The sequence below is a fragment of the Rhynchophorus ferrugineus genome, unplaced genomic scaffold (genome assembly GCF_030347505.1).
Source record: "Rhynchophorus ferrugineus isolate W39M unplaced genomic scaffold, kcgeb_rfMv2 rfM3, whole genome shotgun sequence".
NCBI classification, from domain to species: Eukaryota; Metazoa; Arthropoda; class Insecta; order Coleoptera; family Curculionidae; genus Rhynchophorus; species Rhynchophorus ferrugineus.
The window spans coordinates 25,102,234-25,113,736 of NW_027472582.1; the positions used below are offsets into that span (position 1 = coordinate 25,102,234).

At 28.6% G+C, this 11,503-nt stretch overlaps 1 protein-coding gene across 1 annotated transcript in view; it reads left to right on the forward strand.

Annotated features, from left to right (window-relative positions):
• LOC143192913 (retinal guanylyl cyclase 2) overlaps nt 1–11,503 on the forward strand; it is a 190,139-nt gene that overhangs the window by 32,811 nt on the left and 145,825 nt on the right. Inside the window, exon 5 of the mRNA XM_076398735.1 lies at nt 11,184–11,336. Coding sequence (XP_076254850.1) covers nt 11,184–11,336 — 153 coding nt within the window. The remainder of the gene's footprint in view (nt 1–11,183; nt 11,337–11,503) is intronic.

Below are 11,503 nucleotides of genomic sequence, written 5' to 3' on the forward strand. Positions count from 1 at the left end.
ATGATACCAATATATCATATATTAATATGAATATATACTCGTGCAATATTTATGTCGATTGCGGGGACCTACTCTTACATTTTGACAGTAGCATGTTAATGTATATTAATGTTTTCAATGTAAGAACACAACAGATGCCAATTTTCTCTATGTAGAACTAAATTTCAATTTTGTTCAAATTATTTATAACACCTATATAAATCGTAACAAATGCTCTATAAATGTCATATATTTTTTGAATTCTATTTCTTCAGACTTAGATTCTCAACAGATTCTTATTCAATGTGATATTCCTCAAACATTACAAAAGTCTGCATTATTTAATAAATATCCATTTTATTTTGCAGAGTGGATATTGCACAGTTTTTTATTCTGAAAATTTATTTCTTAATAAGTAGTTATTTTAATTAGTTTATTTTTTAGTTATCAAAAGAAGGTGCAATCACATTTGTACATCTAATGGTTACATGTTAATAAACTCACTATTGAAAGGTGTTCTATTACCAGGGAATAAATAATACAACTAACTATTCTTTATAAAATGTAAATAAAAACGACTAATAATAAAGATAGTATTTTATAATATCCATATTATTTCAAAATTGCCTTTGCTTATATTTAAATACATTAGGTTTAACGTTAATAAACCATAAAATAAGCGTCTTAGAAGAATAAGCCGAATGGTTAAAACAATAGGTGCCAAGAGGGCTCTCAAGTTTACTCGGAAACAAAGTAGGATCTTTTAATCATTATTCGCGAACTAAGTTGTTGGCTTGTTTATTACGCCTTTCATATACCGAACTATAATAGTAACTCTAGTTCAGATTTTAAAAGTTTTAATGAAACCAGATTAAGAATATGTTTTTCACATCAATGCACAAAAATACTTATGTTTTTTAAAGATTCATTCAACCTTATTACGTTCACAGTAATTAACAGGTCAATTGAGTCCCTGGCCTACCATAGTAAAACACATTTTTTTGTCAAAATTAGTTTTTTTATTCAACATAATTCCTTTCAAGAGTGGTACACTGATTATTGTGACCCTTCAACTTTTCGATACCATTTTTGTTGTACGATTTGTCCTTTGCTTCAAAACAGTCCTCAATTTCGTCGATCACTTCTTTAATCGACCAAAATTAGTCGCTGGGGGCGAGATCTGGAGAATGCAGTGGATGAGGAAGCAATTCGAAGCCCAATTCATGAATTTTGGCCATCGTTTTCACTGACTTGTGACGTTTTGTTTTGGTGAAGCAGCACTTCCTCTTTCTTCAAATGTGGCCGTGTTTTGGCGATTTCGTCCTTCAAATGGTCTAATAACGCTATGTAATAGTCGCTGTTGATGGTCCTTCCTTTTTCAATGTAGTTAATGAAAATTATTCCATCCGCATCCCAAAATACAAACGCCAGAACTTTGACTGTTGCGTTTTCCCACGCTTTGGGACGGATTCATCGTGTGCAGTCCACTCGGATGACTATCGATTGGACTTCGGAGTCAAATGATGGAGCCATGTCACATATTGACCTAAAAACTCGGGTTTATTACGTTTGATCATCTCAAACACTGCTCCGAATCATCAACTCGCCGTTGTTTTGGGCGTCCACTGCGTTCACCGTCTTCGATGCTCATTTCACCACGTCTAAACTTAGCATACCAATCCTTGATGGTTGAGTCACTCAAAATGCCATAATTCACAAACTAATGATCCGATAGCTTCCAAATTTATAGACGCATCTTTTGGGGTTAGGGCTAACTAAAAAATATATGGATTTAATTCTAGTAGCGCCATCTATGTATCAGGCCGTGGACTTTTCAATTGACCTGTTATGTTTTTGTTGAATATTGCCATAGCTGTCTACATTATGTTTTTCGGAAGATATAATTTTACTATGTTAATTCAGTTATTTGATGCTTTCATAAATAAATAAATGAATACAGACTGTAGTGAAATATTTGAAATACGCCTCATTTTTGAAATATCATAATAGTTCCAGTTGTATAAAATAATAGTTCCATTATTCTTAGTGACAAAGTATTAAAGTATAATATCAAGAGAATTTCTAAAATAATAACCACATATTTAGCATAAAGACATTCGTAATGGCATCTTTCAAGAAGCGTCAGCATTTAGCTCTGTGTACAAAACGTCATAGATTTCTCGGCTTGTTTGATACATGTTATTTTTATAGTTGGTCTTTTAAGATTTCATCGAATTTCCATTCAATCTGTTCAATAGACCTTGCCACTTTAATTGTTTTAAAGCTGTTTATCCTCCAGGTGGTGTTCTTAAATAGGTGTGACTTGATAAAAATTGAAATTAATGTCAGATGAATATGATGGACCTTTAATTTTAAGAGTTTTCATGTATGTTTTCGAACATTGTCATATTACATAATCATGTTCTCATTATGCTTTTATGGTAAATGTTTTTCAGTGATTGCTTAAAAGGAAATCTTAATAATTTCCTTATTTTCAAGCAGTTAACTATAGTCTATCCAAAGTTGCAATGAACTCACGTCATCAAGATGTAAATTGTCATCAATAATATATTGCTTATTGCAATTTGTAAATTCGTTTTAATAGCAGACAATATTTTCCTTCTCTTTTTCCTATCTCTTCTCTCCTGCCTGATACGTTCGAACATGTAACCGAATTAGCCGAAATCGTTCGGTTGTCAAACATCTGCAAAGTTCTTGAAAATATTAGTGATAATAAGAGGTTATAAACAAACAGCAAATGTTGTTCTGTCGTTTTCTTGTTTTGTTAAATTTCATATCGCTGCTTCATATTTGTGATCACTCTGGTTGAATATGCTGTAACTCTTATACTGTAATGTTAAAATAAATTATATTTTATAATATTTTTGTTTTGTTATTTTATTTATATTGGAATATTGTTATCTATCAATGGCACAAATTGAGATGACGTGAGTTAATTGCTACTTTGGGTAGACTATGTATTAAAATTATCGTCTTTGTTAATGCAATATGTTTACCTTAAGTTTTGAACACAACAGACTTTCAAACTTTTTAATATTGCACTTTTTATAAATAAAGTAATGTAGTGATGAGATGTGAATGAGAACGAGAGTATATGAAATCACTTAATTAGTCTCCAGTTTGATACATGCAGATGAAGTAGAAAATAACTTGGAGCGCGTGGCAAACATTGTCTAGGAATCTGCATCTACAGTTTCAATCAAATAAATGATACATTGACTGCGTGATTAAGACTGCAGTTCCGCGTGATTCTCTATGTAAGTATTCATCGAATGAAGGTATTCTCAAGTCAATGAATCAGTTAATTATGTGCAAGCTTTTGGGACAATGAAAAAATGAATTATTCAGTGATGGGGCTAATTTTTATTGAAAAGTATATTTTGTATATTTTTGTTAATTAATTAAAGGGTTGTTACATAATATTGTTATATAATATATTTGTAATAACCTTCAAATAATTCAGGTCAAAATTTTATTTTAATTTATAGATTTACAATTTGCAGTGGTTATCGCGAAGTAATTTTTAATAAAAATAATTTCGTTAGAACACTGAAAGTACTATACACTACTTTGTATATAGAGATTCTGTATTTATCAGATATTATTGTAGAAGTACCGATGATGTTGAAGATGTTGGTTTTCTAGTCCACAAAATTGGGAAATGGATAAAGTAAGATTATGAACACATTTTAAACGAATCCTTATCATACTAAAAAGACTGTTAGTTGGTTGGACTCGAACATGACACCTGTTTATCGACCAGAAATAAATCTTTCTACAAAAAAGATATTGCGATCAGAGCAAAGTCGAGCTTCTAATAAGAAAAAATGTTTTCCTTTGATCGGAGAATTATTGAGTGACGTGTTAGATATGTTACCATAGTAAAATATAAATAAGGGGTATTTATCGAAAACATCGGTGGTCGAAAACAGTGAGAACTTATTATCAAATTGTATCGCATTTATCACGAAGCACTAATATCATCAAACTATTTAATCCTTAAAGTTTTTTATCGTTCGCCTATTCATAAATAAACTGATAAACAGGGACATAAATTTTTATTAAAGAGCCGGTTAGTCCGTGAGGATTAATAAATAACTAAACAGAAAAAAAAGAGAAAAAGAAATGTTGAATCATTTTGCTGAAAGAGTGGCAATTTATAACTTTTGTGTATCATATAAAGTTTCGGTATATCTGGGTTTAAGGATTATTCCTGTCAACTATCTCTTTATGTGTTTGTATGCTAGAAGTTCAGTTTTATAAATAAATAAAATGATTTTAATTTAGTTATTTTCTATATAGTTTGATATTGATAAAATACATATTGATAAACATATTGATGAAGTATTGAAATATAGCACAGGTGATAGTTAAGCTCCAATTTTTAAAAATGTCGTTAATGATATAAATAATTAATAATAATTTTATTGCATTCACCGCGTTTTCAGTTAGTACTAACCTTCAAAAGAAATATGTTGAAATTTGATTATATTATACTCATAAGATTGTGATTTATTGCACTAAGAGTGATAAGACTAAGACTATTTTTGATTTTTTGTTTTCAAAACAATGGATCAAAAACAATTTCGTGGTTTAGTTTTTGACTGCTTCTTGATGGGAAAAAATACCATTCAGGTGAAGCAATGGATTGAAAAGTGTTATAATGACTCAGCTCTATCAGAAACAACAATAAAACGTTGGTTTGCTGGCTTCAAACGTGGTCGTAGACATACCGATGATGCAGAACAAAGTGGGCGTCCAAATGGGGAGGTCACACCAGAAAACATAAAAAAAATCCACAAAATCATTTTGAATAATCGAAGGTGAAGTTACGTGAGTTAACTAACATTGTAAAGATATCAAAAGAATACTCACTGTTCAAAGTGGGTGTCGCGTTTACTTAAGAATTTGAAATAGATTTTAATCTATTTGTGCCCGGAAAAGAGCTTTTGCTCTTAACCTTATGTATTTATGCATTATAGAATATTGTATACATGAATAAGTCCAAATTAAAGGGATCTTCATACTTGGTTTATGATTATTATTATGAAGATTATCATTGAAGATTGCATTCACATATTTAACATACTCACATAATACGAAGGCAGTTTGATAAGCCAGTGCTGCCATCTGTGACTGGATTACTGTGAGATTTTCAGCAAGCTGCATAACTTAATTTGCGTTTGATAGTCATTAACAGTAGACAACCATCCATCTTTCTTGTCAAAAAAAATCAAATATCAACAGGAATTTTGGAAATTTAGGAATTATGTTAACATGATTATAATAACTCATCATTCTATACAACATAACTCTTTAATATTCATATGTATTACATTGTGTCTTCTTTAATACATTATATATTTCCTTTCATTTCATCCAAATCCAATTTTTGATATAGATGCTTTAATTCTGTTTCACATGCTTGTTTAAAATTATAATTTAAAGTGATACGAGTCCAATATAAATAAAGTAATAGGGTAATATCATTGCATTTTCTTATTGATAATTGATTTATTAATAACTTGATATATCTTTATCGATATCAATAACTATATTCGAAATTTAAAAGGGGTGCGAAAATAAGAGCCCATTACATTTGAGCAATGAATATTTTTAAATTGATAAAATTATTCGTTTAATTGACTGTTTTAATTTTTTAATGTAACACTTTAACACTAATGAAATATTTCTGTTATAAAAATTGTCTCAAATTTTAATTCTATTTTTTATGTACTTATCCATTTAGTTTATTTTAAAGCAGGATCTCTCCAAAGTTTTGTAATATAAATAAGTCATTAGATAATAATATCGTTGGGAGAGTTTACAGCTCAATACAAACTACATGCATTTTTGTGTGTTTGTTCTGACTTAGTTTTTTGTTTCTTTTACGCCATTTTTGCTTGAATAGTCTTTGCTTAAATAATTTGCTCATAAATCACTTTACGACAATTATACTCTAATACAAGATATATGTTATTCTAGCTACTATGGAATTATTTAATTAATTATATCCGAGAGCTAGTGAAACCTTTATATAGGGTGTATAAATACATTTTGAAGGTTGTTCATTACTTTCAGTTTTTAAGCTTTGGTCAAGGAAATTGGTACAATTTACTTTATTCGAAGTAACTATATTAGTATATCATTTGACTTCCCTTGGCTTGAATTCATATAGAGCCCAGTTTCAGATCTATATCCATGACCTTTGACTATTTGAAAACGTTTGTTGAATCGCTCACATAGTTTCAGTGAGCTCTCTTTTAGTTTTAGTTTAAAATATTTTTCACACCTCAATAAAACGCCACATACTGCCCTTTACACGACAACACTTTAATATGAATAATTACAATATGATCTGATGCGATTTAATATGTTACCGCCATTTTTTGTTCTAAATGTATTTCTACATCATGCAATATAAGATAAGTAAGAACAACAAAATAATTATAATTGAATACGAAGTTATGTTATTATATTTAATATTTTTCAGATTATTAGTTTTCAAGATCAATGCTTTTATTTTGTAAAAATGTAATGTTCCATATAATCTTATTTCATTGAAGAAATATTTCGTATAAAAAAGGTGTATAAAAATTTCTGTAGTGTATTTTATGCATGTACGAAGAGGAACTTAAACGTTATATATTATAAAGCTTTTTATAAGTACAATTTTATTTAATACAGTCTTTTAGTAGAACTAAATATATAGTTTTATTTAAAGTAACTAAGATTTGTATCTCTATGTCATATTTTAAATATTATGTTTCCTAAGTCATGTTTAAATAATGTTACAATCAGTTATTTAATACAGGATTTTTCTTCCTTGTGGTTTAAAAAAAGCACAAAAGAATTCGAAATACGAAATACTTCGGTTTCCAATTAAATTCGGATTCGTTTGTTCCTTAAGATAAAAGAAAATCTTAGGGTCGGAGATCCAGTGCAAATGTTTTATCTGTAGATTAAAAAAGTTATATTAAATTAAGGAAACTCTTAAGTTTATATGTCCATTTAAATTGTTATAAATGTCTTAATTTATATTAATATTTATATCTATAATTTAAATTTGATAAAGTGTGTTAATAATTTTTGATCAAAATATATTTTTATTTTATTGGAGTTTTGGTATATTTGAGGCTTTGTTTAATTTTTGTTAAAAATTTTCAAAAAGTCTTGTTACATATTATTATATAGTAGAGGAAAAAGGCAGGTTAAAGGAAAATTACTTTTATCTCAATTTTAAACATAATTCATGGAGTTCAAAAAGTTTCTTTAGAAAAAGATGTTAAAGACATATTTTTCATCAGCTGTTTATTACTCAACTAGTTTGAAATATTAAAAAATAATTAAAAATGTTTCAAGACCAACAACAATAGGTGTCATACTAGTAGAAGTTGAGGGATCTTCCATATTTATTAGATATTGACTAAAGTTTTAAGATATATGCAATAAGCCACAAAAGATTGAGATGCTTTGACGTGAAATTCAAGTAACATCAAAGTCTGAGGAAATTAAGTAGTTGTCGATGGTATTCTCCATTTCTGAGGTATTCATTTTGTATAAAATCTTAGAACTTAATATATGTTACAATAATAATAAACATTATTTGGATTTTATGAGTACTAATTTATGAATTAATTTTAGAAAAAAATGGTGTTAAAGTATACTAGTATTTTTTAAATCAAAAATATGCAGAATACAATATTTAAACTAAAACGTTTATTAGTGGTGTGTATCACATACAGCATTAATTATAAAAATCGCTATTCTTTTATAATTTCTGTATTATTTTTAGTTACTAATTGGTATATAATATATAATTGGTATATATATATATATATATATATATATATATATATATATATATATATATATTATATAGCTATTATTATATATAAAACCATATAAAATAAATAATATTTGATGATCTTCATCCCGTAAATCGTGATGGTTTTTTGACGAAAACTGTTTTCATGGCACTAAGTAATTGATTGAGATTAATGATGTGCCAGTTAAATGTCTAATAACTGGATAGTTAGAAACTTAGGGATCATCGGGGAAAAAGACGACCATTTAATTATCTATAGAGTTATATTTATGTTCGATTTTGATTTCATTTACAGCTTTAGATGATCATAGAATCTAAAAGAAGTTTTATGCTAGCAAATTATAATTAATATTTTAATATTAATTATGATATTTAAAACAATTATATTTTTATTTCCCAATTAGCTATTTTAATATAATTTTTCAATTAAACGTAAAAATATGTTTTGTGAAGTTACGGTTTAATCATTTATTCTAACCGAACATTTGAGTGTGAAATTACAAAGTGACTTTTAAACATTTTAAAGACCCTCTACACCTTTGAGCGGAAACCAAATTAAATGAGGCGTATGGGCAAACCGTCCAATTACCGACGACTGATACAACAAAAGTTATAAATTTGATTTTCTTTGGATAATTTAATGACGAAGCTTTTAGACCCATGAAATCAAAGGCTATGCTGTAGGAGGTATAAAAATATACTAGTTGTACGAGTAGGTTTCAATGGTAAAAAAGGATTCGTGACCAATAAGTTGAGTTAACATTGATGTAAAATGCTACATCGTAGTATTAGACATGTGTCAATAGTATAACGAACAAATATTGGTGCTTTATCCTCACCATTTTAATTTTAAATTTTTTTTAAATTACTCCTACATCCACCTATTCTTGTTCTATTTTTGTTTAACTTGGATCATGATTCAATAATCATAAACATAATTTACCTTCAAGATTCATATTAGTATTTCTAAATTATATTAAGCAATATTTATAATTTGCTCACAATAATTTTAGAAAATTAAGCGATAGCTTCTACTAGTGTTTCTTTTAGATAATGTTTTCTTTATAATAGTTGTCCACTAAATAATTTTTACTAATGCTGCTAATTATTATATCTTACTATTATTATAATCCTTTACAATTATTTATTTTATCATCAACTAAAGCATTCAATTTTTTATTATTATTTATTATTATTAATAGCGTTATTTATTATTATTATCTTTTGTCTTCTCCTTTTTACCAACTGGTATTTATCAGGGCTGGACCTACTGATTAACGTGAGACCTAATTATAAACAATCTCAGAAGAAATCCAACTACAAGTATTTAAAGTATTACAAGTAACAAACGTAAATTTACCACCATATCTCGTCGGGATTCGAACTCGCGACTATCGTAGTAGTAGGACGGCCGTCCTGACTACCGGTCTTGCCGCTATCAAGTTGGTAGTTTTTTCACAAGTTTACAAATTCGGCTTAAATATTGAACTTGAATAGATGAGAACTTCTTAACGTAAACTTAACGCAAGATTCTTAACGTTATTTGACGCTCTTAAATCAGATTTTCACTCTGTATGTTAAGATTGATTCTAGTTTTCGAGTTCACGGATAGTGGCAATACTGGGCTGTTATAACGGCTGCCAGATGACGACATTACATGAAACCTCATTTGGAACTTGTTTTTGTGCTGTGATGTGCGATTCAAAAATTAATAACTGACGCAAACTTTACAAAATATTTATCATTTGATGAAGCAGCATTATGGACATCGTTCCAAAGTGTAGCTAACAACTTTCTCAGAAACCACAAATCATTGGATTACACAATTACCACAAGGCCGAGGCTCGAATATCTCTCAGAATACATTTTCTGCATTCACATCTCGCATCTGTATTAAATGATATCTATCCAGATATAGCGAAAATCGAAAGGTATGGCAAGGATTTTTGGATCAAAGTATAATGAGCGATTACTGTTGGATGTGTGAAACAGTTCCTAAGCAGTATAAAAGACTCAGTTTAATCTCCGTTTATTTCTGATTTATACTTTTTAATTCCATATGGGACTGTTAATGGTCAAAAATAATAAAATAATGAATGTATTGAATATTTCGATAACTAAAACCAATTAGAAAATGAGTATTTGGTTTCAGTATGCAATTTACATTATAAAAAGCTTTTGGTTGCTCTGGTCCAAAACCGTCCATAACTGTGACATTTATATCAGCTTCATAGTTCATTATTTAGGTTATTAAAATAAATATTGTGGTCGATAAGTGATGGGTCTATTAGATTCGTTATTTTTTTCGTTTATTTTTTGATTAATGATTTATTTGTCGATTAACTGAGTGATAAATAAGTGAAAAAGTTGTGAGTATTTCATTGCATAGTTTAAATAGTATTTTGGCTAAATAATGTAACATTTGATTGCGATTTTAAAATTATTAAAAACTTTTTTTTTTCATCATTCCATTACTCTAGATTACTGTAATTGGTATGGCTTTGAAGCAAGTTTTCAAAAATTGGTTATAATTTTAGATCTGGAATGCTCAAAATAGTAGTGACCTTCATAACTCTTGTTGATGCATTGGACGCTTCCTTAAATTTATGGTTCTTCATATTCCTATAGTTGGTTTGAACGATATAAAAGTGGTTATTTGGAGTTACAAGACTTATTGCATGAAACTCCAACTCAAATACTGAAGAAACTTTAAGACAACTTATGAGTTAATTAATTGCGATGAAAAGGGTTAATGTTAGGTTTAATTTAATACCAATGTTAATGACTAGTTACTGAGTTATTTCACAATGCACATATAAATATGCAGGAGTTAATAAAAAAGCAAATACAGATGCTTACACCTTTATTTAAATTGTCATAATTTAAAACAGGTTGACTAAGAATCGGGTTATGGTAATCTATTATAGTTGTATCAAAATGACTCGAAAGCTAACTTGTAAACCAGCAGTGTGTTGCGATCGTTTGGGAATTTTTGTATACAAATGAATGCGCGCCGCTTATTAATAGAACTCAGCTTTTAATCTTTTATCAAGGATCTAATACTAGATAAGTTCTTATTGGTTGCTTTCTTCATAGCTTTTGAGTATTCACTCATATTTAGTAACCATATTTTCATCTCGACATATTAAAAAAAACTAATTATTTAATAAATACTTAGTTAAATATGTATTTTAAATATTGAGATATGTAATCGAAAATAACCCTCAAATTTGCGGTTATATCGATCATGTTTACAATTATTATTTTATTACGGAATTATTAATATATTAGGGCTTTGCTTATATTGATTAAGTTCCTCTTTACCTTGGTTTATTTATCGATTATATTGTTTCAGCATCAGGTTGGTGGCCGTTGTTGTCTCAAAATTTAGAGTTGGAGCTTAGAGAATTGGGAATTGTACCAAAACACTCGTTTGTTTTTGAAAAAAATTCATCCCCAAGGCATATCGAACGGAAACTTTCCCCTCTTAGTGAAAACCCATGTAGAGGTAAGTTTGTTAAGAGTTAATATAAATAAATATGTTTGTTTGCTTCTTCCATGTTTTTATGTGTTTTTCCTGGAACAAATAAAGGCACAAAACTGTTTGTGTAAGGAACATATCACATTATAGAAAAAAAAAGAGGATAACAATAACTGTAAATTGCTTTAAACAAT